We start from the raw sequence: 21,304 nt of genomic DNA, 5'->3' as shown, positions 1-21,304 counted from the left end.
ATGGCATCGTGGGGTCTGCGCCACGTTCGAACCGTACAATCAGCTCTTACCAACTGAAACTGGGACTCATCTGACCAGGTTACGGTTTTCCACTCGTCTACGGTCCAACCGATTGGGTCACGAGCCCAGGAGAGGCACTGCAGGCGATGCCGTGCTGTTAGCAAAGGCAGTCGCGTCGGTCATCTGCTGCCACGGCCCATTAAACCAAATGTCACCGCACTTTTCTAACGGATACGTTCGTCGTAAGTGCCGCTTTGTTTTCCGCGGTTATTTCACTCAGCGTTGCTTGTATGTTAATACTGAAAAGCCTACGCAAATGCCGTTGCTCTCGGTCGTTAAGTGAAGGCCGTCAGCCACTGCGTTGTCGCTGGTGAGAGGTTATGCCTGAAATCTGGTACTGTCAGCACGTTCTTGACACTGTGGCTCTAGGAATATTGAAATCCCTAACGATTTCCGAAGTGGAATGCCCGATGAATCTAGCTCCAACTACCATTCCGCGTTCAAAGTTTTTTAATTTTCGTCATGCTGCAAAATCACGTCGGACACCTTTCCACATGAGACACCTGATTAGAAGCGATTGCTCCGCCAATGCACTGCCAATTCACTTACCTTCTGTAAGTGATACTACAACCATCTGTATCTGTGTACGTCGCTATCCCACATACAAAATAAGAGACCAAGAAGAAAAATATCCACAGGCATAAATAAAATGCCACAAGGTGTGTTCTTGTCTGGCGTACCTCAGAGTATAGATACTGCTAAAGAACATTCCGTGCCAATTAGGGAAATAATATTTTGCGAGCTTGGCAAATACAGTGTTCGTGTAAGAAGACTTCAATATCTTATGATTTTAGTGCCATTTCTCTACAAATTGTAGAGGCTTTTCTCCCTTTCTTGCTATTTCATTACCTCGGCAGTAAAGGCTAGGGTGGACTGGCAGCTCTTCTGGCGAGAGCATTTGCAAATATGCAAGCATAGTACCACAAAAAGCTAAAAAAAAGTACATGCTTGCTGAAGCTAGTAAAATAGACTGTTGTACACTGAAGATATTAAGCAAAATATTGTTAACAACTGAAATACACAATATTGATGTTCCTCAGCAATATATATTTCACAGTTCGTTGCGAATCTGCTTTCGGCTTTTTAGGTCGTCCTCAGACAACTTTAGATTAAACAGATAGCACACACGACATCAGCGACACTTCCTACCTGTGCAAAGACTTCATATCGATATGGTTAACACGAACGTAATGAAGTACACGAAGAAGCTATGGAGAAATGAGCCTTAGTTTACGTTATACTCAAAGATAGCGAGTATAAGAATGTACAGGCCAGAACAGTACAAAAATTAGTACAGTATGATGAAAGTGATTGACAAACAACAAGGGGAGGGGGGGAGGAGAATAGGGGACGTAGGATTCAAACGAATATGGGTTGGAAACAGTTATACTATTTACAACAAACGTATTATCTTACATTGAGGAGAAACATTAGTTGGCTGCTGTCTCTACTTCAGCTACGGTAAGTAATAGAACTGTATTTGATGAAGTCAGTATTCTATGGCTAGTGTTTATTGAAAGCTAGAGTTTAAAGTAATGTTTATTTTCCGCTTTATTCACCACATTTAATATCATAAGAATGACATTCATTGAGAACATGTAAGCAAACATGGGATCATTCTTTTTCAGTCTCCAAATGCTTTCATGTGCAGTCAATCTAGTGCTTACAACCCCTCCTAATTGACCTACATGTAATTTTCCACACAAACTGAAAGAAATCCTACAATTTCCACTCTGTTGTAGAGGTGGAATGTTGTCTTTACTGTTGAACAAAATAGTACATCAGTATTCCTGTTATAGAAAGCTGGTATATATTTCTTGAACTTAAGTTTGCTGGCAAGTACCTGTGGAGTCCTACCCATATACACACACATAAAAAAAGCTTTGCATCACCCCGGTTCCCAGACCTCCTGAAGACAGAGGTTGACTGTGGATGTTCTATCACAGACACAGTCCCTTTGACTGTTCAGAGATGTCACTAAAGTCGCCCAAAGATGTAAACAGCGACCAATGAGCAGCGCCTGTTGGACAGACGGGGTCCCACAGCCGATCAGTTCCAGTCATTCCCTCAGGAAGGAGGTACACGGCTCGTGTTGTGTGTAGTTCAATCATGCCTAGACGGTCAATACCGAGGTTCGATCACGTCCCCATTGTTACTTTGTGCCAGGAAGGGCCCTCAACAAGGGAAGCGTCCAGGCTTCTCGGAGTGAACAAAGCGATGTTGTTCGGACGTGGAGGAGATACAGAGAGACAGGAACTGTCGATGAAATGCATCGCTCAGGCAGCCCAAGGGCTACTACTGCAGTGGATGACCGCTGCCTACGGATTATGACTCGGAGGAACCCTGACAGCAACGCCACCATGTTAAGTAATGCTTTTCGTACAGCCACAGGACGTCGTGTTTCGGCTCAAACTGTGCGCAGTAGTCTGCATGATGCGCAACTTCACTCCCGACGTCCATGGCGAGATCCATCTTCGCAACCACGACACCATGCAGCGTGGTACAGATGGGCCCAACAACATGCCGAATGGACAGCTCGGGATTGGTATCACGTTCTCTTCACCAATGAGTGTCGCATATGTTTTCAACCAGACAATCGTCGGAGACACGTTTGAAGGCCACCCGGTCAGGCTGCACGCCTTAGACACACTGTCCAGCGAGTGGTGAAAGTTCCCTGATGTTTTGGAGTGGCATTATGTAGGGCTGACGTACGCCGCTGGTGGTCATGGAAGCCTCCGTAACGGTTGTATGATACGTGAATGCCATCCTCCGACCAATAGTGCAACCATATCGGCAGCATATAGGCGAGGCATTCGTCTTCATGGACGACAATTCGCGCCCCCAATCGTGCACATCTTTTGAATGACTTCCTTCAGGATAACGACACGGATCGACTAGAGTGGCCAGCATGTTCTCCAGACATGAATCCTATCGAACATGCCTGGGATAGATGGAAAAGGGCTGTTTATGGACGACGTGACCCAACAACCACTCTGAGGGATCTACACCGAATCGCCGATGAGGGCTGGGACAATCTGGACCAACAGTGCCCTGATGTACTTGTGGATAACATGCCACAACGAATACAGGCATGCATCAATGAAGGAGGACTTGCTACTGGGTATTAGAGGTACTGGTGTGTTCAGCATCTCTGAAGATCTTGCTGTATGGTGGTACAACATGCAATGGGTGGTTTTCATGTCCAATAAAAAGGGCGGTAGTGATGTTGATCTCTATCCCAGTTTTCTGTACAGGTTCCGGAACTCTCAGAACCGAGGCGACGCAAAACTTTTATCTATGTGTGTAAAATATGCTTGTATTTTCCATATTGCCATATAGCTGTAAATAAAACTCATATTGGAAAAACAATCTTTCGACAACTATAAACTGTCGTTGATATTGTGTATACTATCTGTTTAGTCTTCAGTTGACTGAATATAGCTTAAAAAGACGACAGCCGATCCACAATACATCGATACGATCCACAATACATCGATACTGTGGATTTCAGTGTTTTCCGCGAAGATTATTCTCAATTTTTAATTTTTATTATTTTTTTTTAATTTTTTATTTTTTGGGCCGTCAGGCTTCTGACTTGTTTGATGCGGCCCGCCACGAATTCCTCGCCTGTGACAGCCTCTTCATCTCAGAATACCACCTATAGCCTATATCCTCAATTATTTGATGGATATATTCCAATCTCTGTCTTCCACTACAGTTTTTGCCCTCTACAGCTCCCTCTAGTACCGCGGAAGTCATTCCCTGATGTCTTAACATATGTCCTAACATCTTTTCCCTTTCCTTGTCAGTGTTCTCCACATATTCCTTTCCTCTCCGATTCTGCGCAGAACCTCTTCATTCCTTGCCTTATCAGTCCACCTAATTTTCGACATTTGTCTGCAGCACTACATCTCAAATGCTTCAATTCTCTTCCGTACCGGTTTTCCCACAGTCCATGTTTCAGTACGATACAATGTTGTGTTCGAAACTTACCTTCTCAGAAACTTGTTCCTCAAATTAAGGCCTATGTCTGAAGTATCAACAGAATATTACATAAATGTAAAATATTGTTGTTTGTGAAAGTACAGAAAAATGAAAGTAATCTTTGCAAAAAACGGAGCACTGCACTTTACAGTATATGACAGGTGTCATTGAAGAGAAAGTACTGTGTAAGGAATGTGGAATGGGATTGTTGGCGACGAAGACCGAGAACAAAGTTTCTGGAAAGGAAATTAGAGAAATATAGAAAGAGGAGCCCTGGTGTGGAAAAGGAGTGTTGGGTTACAACTGGGCTGATAGGCAGGCTTCTGGGTCGACTTCGTGATCAGGTAGTGAGAGATAATTAAAGGTGCTCTAGGAATCAGATAGCCTTTCGCTCTCTGGATTTTATCTTTACAATCTTGGTAATTCCATATTGCATATTCTTGTTAGAGTTATTAAATTCTATTGTACAGAGAGACTCTTGTGTTAAGGCAAAGTGGGATGAGCACCGAGCTGTGTGGATTACTGCCAGCAGAGCAGCAGGCGCCCGTGTTGCGACAAGCGCGAGGCAGCCAGTGGCTTGTTCGCTACGTGCTGAGAGCAGTAACACGTCGGGCTTCGCGTCCGAATGTCTGCAGTTTGCGGCAGGAGGTGTTTGGGGAAGCGTCGCCAGGCCGAGTTTGTAAACAAGCTTGCAGCACGGCTCGGTAGACTCAGCAGCGGCGCCATTGGGCGAGAGATCGATTTGAATATCATCTGGATCGGCTCATCATAGCTGCGTGTAAGTGTTATGTGGTGGGTCTGTGCACAATGTCCTAACAGGTCCCTCTCTCGCTGCATCTTCAAGGTGTGTGCTTCACTATTTGACTCGAAAACTCACATCCGAGAGCAGTTCTCAGTGGCTTTTTGAATGCCAAACACTAACAGAGGACGGAGAAATGATTGGATCGTCGTTTCCGCCGCGGAAGCTCAAATGGTTCAAATGGCTCTGAGCACTATGGGACTTAACATCTGAGGTCATCTGTCCCCTAGACTACTTAAACCTAACTAACCTAAGGACATCGCACACATCCATGCCCGAGGTAGGATTCGAACCTGTGACCGTAGCAGCAGCGCGCTGCAGGACTGATGCGCCTAGAACCACTCGGCCACAACAGCCGGCCGCCGCGGAAGCCAAATAACAATTGGGAACTGTTTCGGGAACAAGGAAACCTCGGCATTGGCAGCGGAAGGTAAGTTTTGTAAACCAATATTCTAGCTCGCCGTTATGGCCATTTTCTGCGAAGCAAGGTGGTATTGTAATTGCTTTATTTTAAAAGTCTATTAAAAAGTCAATTGGTATTGCTTTATTGTATGGATAATATTAGCATGCGCAAGAGCGAGATCATCAACGTCCGTTAAAAATTTATGTGAACGTAGTTAAATGTTTAAAACAGAAAATAATTACAGATAGCATAGAATGAATGTTCGTTAAAATTATTGAATAAACTACACTGTTGACGCTTGAAAGCTGGTTTTAAACGATATTTTAGACAAGCAGTGTGTCATCCACCGCTGACAGCTACGCTGGCTGAGATTAAAGTACTCGAAGATCACCTTCTCGTTCACCTATAAATAGCGCACACAAACTTGCATCCTAAAAAAGCACGCAGTTATTGTACAGTCTTAAGTTTTAAAAATAATGTATAAAGATTGGCTCTATGTCAGTTAAAATACATACTAATTCAGCCCTTTAGTAACGTGTTCAGATCTGCATATCATTGATTACGATAAAGGTGTTAGACGGTCAATCGAAACTCGATGTGATAGTTCTCGTCTCTCCCCCCCCCCCCCCCCCCCCCTACCCCTCAGAAATATAGGATGTGGTGATCCTTGTCTGTTTTTTTGTAGAGTAACCCACGAGTTTCTCAACATACTCACCAGATTCGTTACTTTTTTCAAAAGAATAATTTAATCCCCAAGTTTTAACAGAAACTTAGTACTACACAGCATAAAAATTTCCAATGTATTTTGGTGCATATTGTGTACATATACAGGGTGTACATAAAGTCCGGGAACACTTTCAATTATTTATTGCACAAGAACTAAACACTGTACAGATGTCATAAATATCGAATTCTTGCCATACCCGTCCCAGCATGTCATCGTCGACTGTGACAGTTGCTTCCCGTATTCTCCCCCGAAGCTCTGCTACATCACGTGGTAGAGGCGGTACATACAACAGATCTTTAATGTTTCCATATAGAAAAAAGTCACACGGTGTAAGAACAGCTGTAGCACACTTGCTTTTGTCGAACTGCTAAACACAGAAAGCTCGCTCCGCACCTGAACTCGCCATGTTTGCGACTAGCGCTGACTATCGACAAATTAACAAACTACGCTGTGGCGGTATACATTCTCTTCAAAATGACATATGTATGATATCTGTACAATGTTTGGTTCTTGTGCAATAAACAATTGAAAGTGTTCTCGGACTTTATGTACACCCTGTATTTCGTGTAAGATATGAAAAATATCGTTGGACGGGAGTGGGGGGAAGAGGCGCTGGTCAATTTACAACCGTTAATGATGAAACTTAAAGAGTTTTTCTAATTGTTGTTGTTTGTAGCTGTAATTGGTTTGACAGTCAAGTTATAGAAAATATTCGCAATGAATGAGCTTAAATCTAACAGTATTTCGGTGGAAACTACTCTCTCCCTCTCCCTCTCTCTCTCTCTCTCTCTCTCTCTCTCTCTCTCTCTCTGTTTTATTATGGTTCCGTAACTCTTACAGGATCGCTTTGTTGTCTGTCTCTCCGTTTTACTGTTAAGAACCTTTATTCTCAGGAAGGAGTGGGCGTATCAAGTTCACATTTTTCACATGTTAAGGTGTATCACCCTTGGCGGTGTAAAAATTATAAACTTCGGTCATTTATGGCACGTATTTTGATACGCGAATACTCACTCATCAAAGCCTATGGGTTACTTCCTGTTGACCTAGAATCATGAAATCTTGCAAGAAGCAAAGTTTCACACTACAAGCAAACGGAAAAATCCGAAATTGTTAATGTGTAATTATATCACAGGGAATAATGTTCCTTTTGTCATCTGCAATCCGAGTTCAAACGTAAAACATTATAGCAAACCTCGGAATCCCTTGTACCGATATATTGCCAGCATCAATGTAGATAACGAGCATAAATCGTAAATATCCTCGATTCCCGGAATGAATAAACTGTCTGTATTCATAATTAAGTTCGTTCGGAAACCTCTGTGCGTGAGCCCTGCTCGCATCTGACTACTTTTCTTTCATTTAAGCACACTTTGTTCGTCATTTCCATGTAAATTTAGACTAGAAACTGAAAAACGGGTGGTGTATATGCAGTACGATCACGCAGGCATTTCGTAAGCATTAGTTTGACCGTACAGTTTCTGTCGTGCTTTCCAAATAATCCATTATTTTGTCCAGCTGTGTTGTCGCCTCTGTGTCATAATGTCTTCATATTGAGGGCCATATTCGTCAGCTAATCCATCTCCTCTATTGTCATTGTCTGCAGAACGAACAATCGTTGATAATTTCGTCGTCAGAACCATCGTAATATAGTATATCGAAATTTTTGTGCCTTGACGTACTTTGTTTGGTGTCCTTTTACTCTCTCAACGAACGGGATCATGTACCGGACAATTCATTGTTGACACCTTGCCACGATCCGGGTAAGATTTTTTCAGCTGTTACTTCCCAATTATCAAGTCTAAACTAAATAATAAATAAGAAAAAGGGACGGATAAACAAGGAACCACCGTACCTGGTTCTAGGCATCGCGGAACGGACGGTATTTCAGGCGGTACTAGGCTTCGAATGAGGAGTGTGTTAGACTTGTTTGTAAACTATTTACGTTTATACCAAACACCTTTAAGCTGTGTTGACGATTGTGGATCTACGCAAAAAAAAGAAACAAATCCAGTGATGTGTCCGCACTGTAGAGCCCCCCTGTTAACCCTGAGAATTACTCGTTGTTACGAGAACTAGCAGACATGCTTTCAAAGTACTGTGCAGTAGGATGTAATGCTTAAAAAAATTGCTTTTAAACACTGCATATGAGTCGCATATGATACTCCCTGACAGATTAAAACTGTGTGCCGTACCGAGACTCGAACTCGGGAATTTTGCCTTTCGCTGGCAAGTGCTCTACCAACTGAGCTACCCAAGCACGACCCACGACCCGTCCTCACTGCTACAATTCTGCCAGTACCTCGTCTTATTAGTCGCATATGGCTGTTTTATAGCAATTCACATGAATGGTTATGTACTTACTGAACTAGAATAGGATAATTACTAATACAGTAAATTTATAGCATTGAGAAAATACCTGTAAAATAACCTTGCGTGGGTCACTATACTGTATGCATTGTGAATTTAACCTTTTTTTTATTCATATGGAGGCATCTATCAAGTTTCAAGTTTCGCCATAATAAGTCTATAAGCACAAGCAAGTTCAGTTGCTTAGGAGTGTATAAGAAAGAAAATTGTAACTTGAATTTAGGAATAATTTTCGATAGAAACAAACGTGTTGGTACGTCACTAGAAGATGCTTCGCTGCAGCAATGGATCTGAAATTGTGTGCGCTACACATACAATTGCGAAACGTGACGAGGCCGATCTCCGATATCGGTACATTCAGTTAGCCAGGACAGTTTGTCTCCGAAAACTCCACAGGAAAAAAAGTAATTACGTGTCATGCACAGTGACGAAAATAGAAGTATCAAGCCTTGGAACTAAAGAACACCTAATAATTAATTAATCATAAATATACAAAACGTGGTAGCTAAGCGAATTATTTTGCACAATGTTACATTCATGAATATATAAATGTATTACGCCAACTAAAAAGGTTCATATTGAGCGCCAACTTCGTCAGATAATCCATCTCCTCTATTGTCGTTGTCTGCAGACAAACAATCGACTTCGTCGTTATAATCATCATAATGCAGTATATCGAAATTTTTGTGCGTTGCCGTACTTTATTTGGTGTCCTTTTACACTCTCAAAAAGTCCCGAAACGCATCTCCGTATGAATAAAACTCAATAAAAAGTGACTAGTTGCTGTAACCTTCCAAGTACTTTCACGCCTACGGATTTCAGCCACCATTAACGTGGACGGCGTTTCAAAGCCCCATCCACATATCGAATTTAGATTTTCTGTGATTTCCGTAAATGCCTGGACGATTTCTTTCTACATCTACATGACTATTCTGCAATTCACATTTAAGTGCTTGGCAGAGGGTTCATCGAACCACAATCATACTATCTCTCTACCATTCCACTCCCGAACAGCGCGTGGGAAAAACGAACACCTAAACCTTTCTGTTCGAGCTCTGATTTCTCTTATTTTATTTTGATGATCTTTCCTAGCTATGTAGGTTGGGCTCAACAAAATATTTTCGCATTCGGAAGAGAAAGTTGGTGACTGAAATTTCGTAAATAGATCTCGCCGCGACGAAAAACGTCTTTGCTGTATGACTTCCATCCCAACTCGCGTATCATATCTGCCACACTCTCTCCCCTATTACGTGATAATACAAAACGAGCTGCCCTTTTTTGCACCCTTTCGATGTCCTCCGTAAATCCCACCTGGTAAGGATTCCACACCGCGCAGCAATATTCTAACAGACGACGAACGAGTGTAGTGTAAGCTGTCTCTCTAGTGGACTTGTTGCATCTTCTAAGTGTCCTGCCAATGAAACGCAACCTTTGGCTCGCCTTCCCCACAATATTATCTATGTGGGCTTTCCAACTGAAGTTGCTCGTTATTTTAACACCCAGCTACTTAGTTGAATTGACAGCCTTGAGAATTGTACTATTTATCAAGTAATCGAATTCCAACAGATTTCTTTTGGAACTCATGTGGATCACCTCACACTTTTCGTTATTTAGCGTCAACTGCCACCTGCCACACCATACAGCAATCTTTTCTAAATCGCTTTGCAACTGATACTGGTCTTCGGATGACCTTACTAGACGGTAAATTGCAGCATCATCTGCGAACAACCTAAGAGAACTGCTCAGATTGTCACCCAGGTCATTTATATAGATCAGGAACAGCAGAGGTCCCAGGACACTTCCCTGGGGAACACCTGATATCACTTCAGTTTTACTCGATGATTTGCCGTCAATTACTACGAACTGCGACCTTTCTGACAGGAAATCACGAATCCAGTCGCACAACTGAGATGATACCCCATAGGCCCGCAGCTTGATTAGAAGTCGCTTGTGAGGAACTGTGCCAAAAGCTTTCCGGAAATACGGAATCAGCCTGAGATCCCCTGTCGATTGCGGCCATTACTTCGTGCGTGAAAGAGCACGGAGGATTTTCTTCCCCAGACAGAGTTTATGGTCCATTCTAATGACCTCACCAACGCGACGTCAAACCCTTCTCCTGACTCTGCGTGGGCCCGCCCCCGCGCCGCGCGTGTTTACACTGACCTGAGCTACTTGCGCGGGCAGTACTGTTACCTGCTGTGACGTCACACGGCCCGGCGCGCGGGCCGGCCGGCCGCGGCGGCGCTCACAGTCACTGCGCAGACGCAGTCGCGCCGAGCCGCGCAGCTCCTGGGCCAGCCGCCGCCAGCACGCAGTGTTTGTTTACACGCCGCGCGCGACGCGACGTTTGCACCGGCCGGCGACGCTCCGTGTCTGCAGACGAGTGACAGGTCCGCGGTCTTGCGACGTGTCTTCGGTGGGCACACGACGGGTCCTTCGGGACGTATGTGACGCGTTCGCGGATGTTCGTTCTCGGTCCGTTCCGTGCGGTACACCTGTTAGTCGCGTGTTCGCGCAATTATCGACAGAGCCAACTCTGTGTGACTCTCCCAGCCGAGGACGCCGGATTTTTATCAGTATGCTGCCTTCTGAGGCACCACCGTTGGCTGACATGTGTAAATAAAAGACGCGAGTTTTGCTTGTCAGTGCTTTTTCCGAGTGCGATCTCACTATATGTGTAGATGTCGTGGTGCTTCTTGCGACGACTCGCTGTATCACTGGCCCGATCTGCAGCGGGTGTTCAGTTTGTGTGCTGCATTTAAAGCCAGCAGAGCTTTAGAGTGGTTCTTATTGCCATGAAAGTGAAACTGCACATCGCTGCTGTGGACGTGGAAACTTTCTTCTCGAGTGTGCTCTGGCTCAACCTGCTGCGCAACAAGTGACTGGCAGTGACTTTCACGATTATTTGATTGAAACTGTGAGGAGTCTACCTTGCGATACGTGTTGATTGGAGATATCATGCTGGCACTGCGTACAGTTCGCAATTGCCTCCCGCAGTTGCTCAAGGGATAGACAAGAGATTACTGTGTATGTTGATAATAGGTTTTTTTCTGAAATTGTTTCTGGTTCACATCCAAGGGATGATGAACACCGTTTGGTGACAAAACATTGGCACTCTCAGGTCAGGGACTGTGGTAGGGCAACAAAATCTGCAGGTATTTTGTGGACACATTGGAGAAGTCTAGAGAAGGTGTGATACCATTTGGGCTACAGTGAGGCGGTAACTACTGAAAGGCCAGCGTACCTCTGTTTTCGTCGACACCTGTTGGATGCTGGTGAATCAGTGATCGCGGCAGAGTGCCACTTCAGCGCCCGGTGAAAGTGAAGTGCACAGTGAAGCGAGGCCAGCTCCAGCTCCGCCGCCGTCGCAATGACGGACGCCACGGATCGGTCGCCGCGGCGCTCGGCGTCGCGGCTGGGGCGTCGCCTTTCGCGGCGCCTGTCGCTTGTGACCAGGGTGCCCGGCCTCATCTCGGCCAGGCTGAAGGACCGCGGGCCGCCGCCGCCACGCTCTTTCGAGATCACCGCCATCGCCCCCGACAAGACGCAGCGCATAGTAAGTCGCAAATTTCACTCCCGTTGGACGTGGCAATAGCTAGGCGAAACTTAACACCGCTGGGTGTCAAAACTCCTCTCTCGATCGACATACTGGCTGCTGTGGCTACAATGTGATAACCTCCCCCCCCCCCTCTCCAACCTCCCTCAAGGGGGGGGTAGGACGTCAACAGCATGACCAGGAAGGATTCAGGATTCATACTCGTAGCAGTGGAAGCTCAAAAACGTAACAAAACACCCCTTTTTTTTACATGTGAATTTCATCATTTTTTCACTTACTACTGGCTGCATTTGTTGCTATAGGTACATTTTTCTTCCTAACTAAGAGAGATTCTTCGATGACCGACTTGGGTCGACAGAAGCGTCCGATCCCAAGCGTCGGCTTTGACCCATGACGTAAGGGTGTTGTCGTGTGTGACGTCATGACGGCGTGGTTTGTGTGTGTGGCGTGTTTGTAGATGTCGTCGTGTTGTGGTTTGTTGTGCTCTCTGGTGGTATGTTCAGGGTTTTCGTTTGTGTGGTGTAATGGGTTCAGTTTGCTTTTTCCCATTATCAAGAATTGTTAGAGTGTCGGCTGTGTTTGTAGTGGAATTCGTTTCAGTGAGTTAACGATTTTGTGTGAAGGTTAATTTAGTGTTGTTCGCTGTACGTCATGCGGTAATTTTAGTAAAATTAATCGGCTGTTGTTTTTGTTCAGGAATGGATATGACTGATAAAATTAACACTGCGCAGGTCAAGGGAAGTGTTCGATCCCAATGAGTGGCTGTGTATGTTGATATTGGTATCGGGAGATGTTTTTGAGCTATATAAGCCAAGGGAAGTGTTTGATTCTATTTATGCGATCGGAAGTTGCTGTTGAGCTATATAGATCAAGGGAAGTGTCCGATTCCAGATGATATTGTGTTTAGTGGTATTTGGGGAGTTTTGTGATGTCGGTGTTTTTCGTCATTTTGTGTGGTTTTGTGTGTGGGAGGGTGTCTAAATTTGTTTGTATTTAGTTTGCCCCCACCCAAAAACACCCCATTTCCCGCGAATGTCCCGTTAGTGTCGTTAGGCTTTTTGTGGAAATTGTGTGTGTTTGTTTTTCGATGTATTTTCGTCCTCATAATGTATACGTACCGACTTTATATGCGCCATATTGGAATCGTGGTTTATGATCGTTTCCGCCATATTTGCGACGTCATGGGTAAAAGCAGACGGGCGGAATCGGACGCTTCCGTATTTCCAATGACTTTTGCACAGCATACAAACCATAGTTACAGGTGTATGAAACTATAGAAGTTATTTAATTTATGAAAAAAATAAATGGCGGATACATTTTAAACTTCATGTTTAGCCAAAATTCAAGTTTTATAGTTAATTATCTCAATTTTTTCCACAGTTTTTTAATAGATTTGGAAAATTCTAGAGTTTCATACACCTGTAACTACTGTTTGTATGCTGTGAAAAATTCATAGAAGAATCTCCCTTGCTTAGGAAGAAAGTTGTACCTATAACAACAAATGCAGCCAGTAATAAGTGAAAAAATGATGAAATTTCACTTGTAAAAAAGGTATTTTGCTACGTTTTTGAACTTCCACTGCGATGAGTGTGAGTTCTCAATCCTTCCTGGTCATGGTGACAAAGTTTCATGAATTTATTTGTAAAAGTATAGACAATAGAAATTAAAATGTCCTGTGGTGAATCTCCTGCTCCAAGTCGGCCCGTTCGACGTCCTGTACCCCTTAATGGTGGTCATGGTTCTGGCGACACCGATCCGCAGCGTGGTCCGATGTCTAGATGTGGTTGGAAGATGATAGTTGGGTTGAGGTGGCGGAGCCAACGAATGTGAATGCTAAGGAAATACTGTGGCGACAGATTGATTTGTAGAATAGTTTTGATCTACGTTATGTCATATTTAACGTATTTCGCCACATCTAACACATTTCTCGTTATAAAAATCAAAACTCAGAAATAAATTCCGTAACCCTGTATTAGATATTGGACTAGTCTACTACGGGTACCTAGATGCGTATTACATACATCTATCGCACGCACACTATGGAAAATGCAAGGGGGGAGCCACTACGCAACAATTACCGTAAATGTTTAAAAAATGCCATTACAAACTTTGGGAACAGCTTCCTCACACAAAAAAAGGAAAGTAGTTCATATAAACACGTATGCGGAAATCCTATGCGTTCGAGTAGCAAACGGAAGTTTGCATTAAACACTCCAAATGCCTTTCTCTTACATATAAACACCCGTGCACCTTTCAAATCGTGGACTGTCGCATCCTTTCAAATATTACCTGACAGTTACGAATGGTTTTGTAGGCTTCCTTGATACATTAGTGAGGAGTTTCTGCATCCGGGTTGGTCTTCTGCATAGATCAGTTATGTAAGGAGCCCCCAGAGATAATAATCCAGCTGACGTTAGAGAGACGTTCAGGATGTGCAACTGGTCCTCCTCTACCTATCCACCTGTGCTGGTAGAAAACAGTCAGTGCATCTCTGACACTGAGTCTGAACTATGCTGGAGCTCCATCATGTAGAAGTCACGCATTCCTTTATTTTAGCAGGCGCACATCTTCTAGTGCTAAAAAATCATGTCTGCCAGCTAACGATATGAATACCCTGCCACGTTTGAACCAGCACATTCAGTTAACTCCCTACTTGTAGTACACGTACACAATCGACACGTTTTCAAGCGAATGATGAATGCAAACCAAGTCTCCCGGGGAACACAACTTACATAGATAAATCAAGTTGGTGGGTTGTACCAGGAAAACCGCTCGACGCTAACTTACATTAATAAAGCGAAAACGAAGAATTTTCGGAACTATGTTTGCACGAATCTTTTTCTTGTTTTCGTGCAAGGAACGTGTTCAAAAACGTATTTTTGAAATACCTTTGAGAACGAGCAATGTAAAAATAAAAACTTATTAATCTTGTTTACTTATTTATGCACCCAAGGATTACCTCAAGGTTACGTAGGATTTGTCATCATAATGTTAAAATAGGTAGTTCGAATATAAACACACATAACCAAACTATCACCCTCTGATCAAACCTTGACTTCGTGGTACATTCGTCCTACAGACGGATGTCGGACGTCATTGGTCAAAGCACAACGGCATTATAGCGATCTTGAGACCTATATGTGTGTAATATACAACCCGATCTACAGCATCACACAGATCAGCGGATCGTCATGTCATGCTAGACGTATGTAGGTTTAGTAAACAAAACATCTAAACCACCACACACAAGAACTAAATGTTACATTGTAAACAAACATGAGACGACATCTAAAATAGAATCTCACAAACAAAAACATAGCAGACGTCATGTTCATAAGACATGACATCGCACTTCAAAGAATATACCGAAGCCTTCCGTACACTAGATCTGTGGATTTATGCAGCAGGGGGCCAACAGCTTTCATTTGTTAAAAGCGTGACCTTTCAGCGAGATAAGCTGCTGTATAAGTAACAATTTTAGTTGATTCTCTCGCGTAGATGATACGGTATCATACTATCTTGGCAACTTTTAGATACGTCGCATAATAAAGTACAGCCTCTGCGGTTCGATGAGTCAAAATCATTCATTACACCAGTGCTAGGCGAGCTACATTGGTAATGTCTTTGAATGTATAGGGTCTAATGATGACATTGGCCGTTTAATATTATATCGTATCTATTACGTAAATCATTACGACCATCACTGTTCATTTATTGAAAAATAAAAGTTTCCTTGTCACAAAAAGCTCTTATATTGATGCTCGATGCAATTAAGCAGACTGAGTGTTCATCTTCAAGGCATATTTAAAGTAAAAACGTGAATTAAATTGGATTCTTGCTGTTTAATACGTACTATAAATATCTTTTAATGTAAAGATGCACGTACACTTACTGCGAATTTCCAAATTAACACAATACTTAAACAGGACGGACAAAAAGAGCCTGTCCCGTAAAATAACTGAACGGCAAAGAGATTATTATAAACGAGATCGAGGACCAGGAAACAAAATGAACGACAGCCTATAAAAATGTTTGACGGAGTCGCAAATCTGTTAGTTGTAAATGTACGAACATAATGAAATGAAATGAGTATTTTCAAAATAATCTGTTTTTACATCCCTTCAGTATTTCTATTTTATACTGTTTAAATTTTCCCCAGCAACCTCCTGTCATTCAGCACTGCAGGTGGTTTCTGAACGAGATTGTATCGGAACAGCCGGACTCCAGTTTTTATTTCTTCAAATGAGGGATGGTTCAGTTTGTTCGGTTATATAAACTAACTGAACATGCGCCGGAGTGAAACAGAAAATCCTCATCATTGAATAACTGTTGCATTAAGAATGGTGTTTTATTTGCGATTTCAGAGCTATTTTCATTTTGGTCACTCTGTACTACTGCATAGCTTTATTATTATTCCATGTGTGAATGACATCCAAATGTACATCGTTGACACCTTCAGGAAAAATGTCAGTCCCGAGTCAAAGGACAGTAAATATGTATGACTGTGGGTGTAACACTAACAAAGCAGAACGAAAACGGTGCAGTGTCTCATAATTTAAGTGTAGCCTGCACCGGTGCTCTTCAGTAACTTTAAAATGTTTTAGATTAATGTATCAAATCTAATAATTTAGGCAGACAGATGTAGAAATGTGTGCGGTGTCTCTGTGATCCGAATCTGAAGATGAGCTGACACAAGAACGCATCGAGAGTTATGAAGATCGATTTTCGTAGTAAATACGGATTTTACTCGATATCTCTGATTCTTTCAATATTTACGTAGTAGCTACCACGATCCACACCCACCTAAAGCGTCTTTGTCTATATAGATGTTGAATGTTAGCACTGTCTTCAAAAGAGCGAATATATTTTTGCAGTTTTTTGGAGGAAACGGTCATTACATAAATAAGTGTTCTGGGATCAGATGCCAATAGTTCGGCTTACAAATTGCTTTGTTTTCGATTTGAAACTGAGAATTTGAAAGAAATTTAATCACACGATGTTGTTGAGGACATAGTTCCAGTAAAAGATAAAGCGAAGTGAGATAAAAGTAATAACGCGGACTAAGAACACCCCAATCAGCAACATGTGCAAATACCGGGAAACGAGCAAGATGAAGTGCAATTGTGGCACCGGCGCCTTCGAAGAGACAAGCGTGAAATCAATCTCTCTTGCCATGAACGTTCGTGGTAGAACTGGAAAGTGGAAGTTGTACCGCGATTAACCAACTGGTGACGTGCAAGGTACGGATGTCACTGTTGATTATTATACTTCACTTAGGGTGTAGTCTAACGTAAACGGTAAACTTGGATAGCGGAACTAAGCCTCTGTGATAACTAATACATATTTCTTCAGCCGGCGTCTTTTTTATGTAAGCAGAATTTGAGTGACCATGTGAAAAATAAATGACAAAGAGGGGGAAGAACTACCGACATGTAATTCTCGACTATCCTAACATCACTGCAATTAAATGTCGCGCATCTTTCACGGCAGATTACTGTGGTGCGAAGTAACATTAAACGGATCACCTTTAGTTGTCTTTCCTGGGAGTATTTTACTACTGAACGTTTGTACGAAGTAGCTATAAAACTCACGTGTAGAAGATTATGGCATTATTCGAAAATAGCCGTCATTGATAAACGTTTGCTGTATGTTATCTTTCATGGTGGTACAAATGGTAAGAACTTGGTAGCTGTTGAGTTTGAGCCGTTAATTTTATACTTCAATAAATAATGACGACTCGCTTTCTTATCGAGAACACAGGTACAAGATGACGAAGTTTTTGACTCAATGGACTTTTGTTCCTTAGGAGCGATGTTTCAGATCACCGTTTTTGATTGTTCTTTTAAACCACATAAGGCTAACACCAGGATCCGCCCACACGGAAAGGTTTCATTTGATTTCTTCCCCATTGTTGTACAATCCGAGCTTGTATTTATTCATTTATTTATTTTCTCCTCGCTGGACTAAATCGAAGCACTGCCCGCAACACTGTTCCTGTACAAGTATTTCTTAGTTTCGGCTGGCAATTTCCTAGTTGTAGATAGAATTTCATAGCTCGTAAAAACATCCTGTTTCGTTTGTCGATGCCGTTTGCAGAGTTTTCCAATATATCTATGTACTCGCTGAGTAGAAATTTTTGAAATGAGCACACCTCCAAAAGGTTGGCGCACATTGCACGTCTCTCAGTCACAAAATATTTCGTGTGTCATTAACAGTAATGAACATTCGCGTGGCAGCTGGGAATTGTTCCTGGATGCAGTGCACATCCTGAGGAAGCAGTAAATGTAGCTATACAATAGCGACAGCTGAACTGCTTTGAAGCCATTATTTCAATTCAGTAACACAGAACAGCAAACCTAAAAGCGGGGCAGCAGTGTCAATCCTTCACGTAAAATTAAGCTAAACGTTTATCAATATAAACACGAAGCAAATATGTAAGTGTAGAATACCAGTGGCATGTCAAATAGCTCCTAATTATCTTATAAATTGTTACTCGTTGTTCACGGTCTTAACACTGTGTTTATTTATCATATACTCACTGAAGAAAGCTGGCATTTCATCCGAGTGCGATGCAATCTTATGAACACATTCCGTGTCGTCTCAGGAAATCCATGAAACTTTCTGCCGAATGACGTTATCGCTACAGTAATGTTATCAACAGAAACACTGCAGCTTTTTGCCTGTACTGCCTTGATAAGTTGACGGTGTTACGCAACGACTAGGGAATACCTTCAAAAAGGATAAGAAAGAAGAAAAAGTATTGACATTATCAAACTTTCAGGAAAAATTCGCCTACAAGTATTACATGTGGGGCCGCTGTTGTCAAAATTCTTGTGGATAACAAGTGTAGGGGATACGAAGTGGACCCGTGATAGTTGTGAGAGCTGCACAGTATTTCATTGAGACAGCTGCTCGTTATCTTCAGGTGCTTATTGACGTGTTGGTGCAGTGTCTCGCCAATTTATGTGCCGGCTCGCTAAATAAGTTCAGACATCAAGATGTGGGGCTGTAACGTCGTCGTGACGAATATGAGGGGGCATAGACATCCAGACCCTCATGCCGAAGGAACGGACCACGGTCTTTGGATGCGTGACGCGGAAAATGCGCGGTCTCATGTCGCACGCCATAGCGCTCGCGGGCAGAGCTTCGGCGCCCGATTTGAGTCTCTTGACTTCGATTCCCCGTCTCTACTGATTCAGTGGATTCGTTCGTCTGCGGCCGACGGCGCCTTCCTGCCTGTAACGCTGGTTCCCATGCCTTTGAGTTGAAATCCCGTGTCTCTTGTTAATCGGGTCATCACTTACACGTATTGAGACATACTTCTTTGATGAGGGAGTGGACAAAATAATCATCGTCTCTCCGTAGCTCATGGTATGTCCCGTGTGAAGACAGTATTCAGTAACAACAATCTCTTTTCGCTGACCTAATCTAGTGTGATGTCTATATCCATCGCGTCTATCCTCAACAGTGCAGATTTGGTCGCTGTATGATCTCCTTGGAAGTGGGTTGTCTATAACAGAACCCATCGCTTTCTCGCTCGCTGGAGAGAGGAAGAGAGATTTTATATAATGCTTCTTGAGTACCTTGCAGCTCTTAAAGGACACGCAGCCAATATAAGATAGAAAAACAATTCTCGTTCTGGATAAACACAGAGCGAAGATGGCTAAGCCCTGCTGATAAGCTCCCTGGATCTAAAAAAAAAAAAAAATGGTTCAAGTGGCTCTGAGCACTATGGGACTTAACATCTGAGGTCATCAGTCCCCTTGAACTTAGTACTACTTAAACCTAACTAACCTAAGGACATCACACACATCCATGCCCAAGGCAGGATTCGAACCTGCGACCGTAGCAGTCGCGCGGTTTCGGACTGAAGCGCCTCGAACCACTCGGCCACCGCGGCCGGCTTCCCTGGATCTGAGATAACTCTAGTCCCTTTGAACTAGACCCGTGATAAACAACTGTGCTGGGATGGATGATAGCAACTCGTAGCTTCGAAGATACAGGTCAATGTGAGTTGGTTAACAGAACACACTGTGCCCAAACTAACCTACTTTCCAATGGACCGGGACATAGAAGAAAAGCAAGTCTCCATTTTTCTCCACTTCCATGTTAAAGTATAGCTCGGATGGAGGGAGTTCATGTGTGCCAGAAATGAAGCGGTGCTGTCCCACGTGGCCCTACCGTAAATGCGTCGCCCAGAAATATTTAGGTTTCAAAACTCCCAACTTCAGTTCTTCGTCCTCGAAGTCCCTCAAAAAAGAATCAGCTACTATGAGATACAAGGGACTACAAACAGTGACACCGTCATTTTGTTCAAAATATTGATCGTTAAATAAAAATTAAGTAGAGGTACGCACATGTTTGAAAAGATGCCCGCCTCCCAGCTATGCTGCTATGAGTTGCAGTGAATCCACCAGAGGTACTCGTGTGAGCAAAGAGACCACATTGAAACTCATTAATACATCAGTGTCCGCCCCTGGTATCTGAGTGGTCAGCGCGATGGAATGTCATACCTAACGGCCAGGGTTCGATTCTCGGCTGGGTCGGAGATTTTCTCCTCTCAGGGACTGGCTTTTGTGTTATCATTATCATCATTCTTTCAGCCCCATCGACACACAATTCGCCGAAGTGGCGTCAGCTCGAAAGACTTGCACCAGGTGAACGGTCTTCCCGACGGGAGGCCCTTGCCACACGGCAATATATGAGTTGCTTAGAAACGCAAGTTATGCAGTCGCTGTACAAATTATTCTGAGTTTCGAATTTGGTGTTCATATTTTCCTAGCAAATTCCTGAAAAGAGAAGCCATATGTTCTGCTAGGTAACACGTTGAGGCTCCCATATTGCTCATAATGGGCTAAACGGATCCCCGTCCTTGTGTATCTTTTGCAGGCATGGTGGAACTGGCCCTTGTACTCCTAAGCTCTTTTTCAGAGGTTCGACAACGGGCTGATTTTGAGAAGGAGGGATGTCTTCCGTTGTACTGCATCCGGCAGGTCCTTTTGGAGACGGCGACCCAATGAATCCTGAAGTAAATCGGTCATCTTGTCAAAGCAAGATGATGCAGGCAAACGAACAGTAGCCTTTCCCCTGTCAGCTGGTAAAATTACTGTTTAAGTATCTTAACGAACAGAGCTCTTTCCTTTGCTCATTGGTGATGTTCTGTTTGGGTGCGGGCATCCTAGTTATGAACCTGCAAGTGTCTAGCCTTATTTCTTCAGCAGTCTCACTGGGAAATTTCAAGACACCTTGCTCAGTGGCACTGATAAAGTCCTTGGCGGTTGCGCAAAATCTAGTCCCTTTCCAAACTGTGCTACCGCAACGTCATTCAGTGGTTTATCTGTGTAATTAAACACAGTGCCTCTGTATAGTTTATCTTCTTCCGATGAGTAGCGTATGAAACGATGGAAC

At 43.2% G+C, this 21,304-nt stretch overlaps 1 protein-coding gene across 1 annotated transcript in view; it reads left to right on the top strand.

Moving 5' to 3' along the window:
* Positions 1-10,666: 10,666 nt before the first annotated feature.
* The window catches only part of LOC126159271 (uncharacterized), a 538,531-nt gene continuing 527,893 nt past the window's right edge, over positions 10,667-21,304 (top strand). The window contains exon 1 of the mRNA XM_049916503.1: positions 10,667-11,896. Within this exon, the coding sequence (XP_049772460.1) occupies positions 11,711-11,896 (186 nt within the window). The 5' untranslated portion in view covers positions 10,667-11,710. The remainder of the gene's footprint in view (positions 11,897-21,304) is intronic.

This window comes from Schistocerca cancellata, chromosome 2, assembly GCF_023864275.1.
Source record: "Schistocerca cancellata isolate TAMUIC-IGC-003103 chromosome 2, iqSchCanc2.1, whole genome shotgun sequence".
Lineage (NCBI taxonomy): Eukaryota > Metazoa > Arthropoda > Insecta > Orthoptera > Acrididae > Schistocerca > Schistocerca cancellata.
Note: the sequence above shows the minus strand (reverse complement) of the source record. Positions and strands in the feature narration are given on the sequence as shown.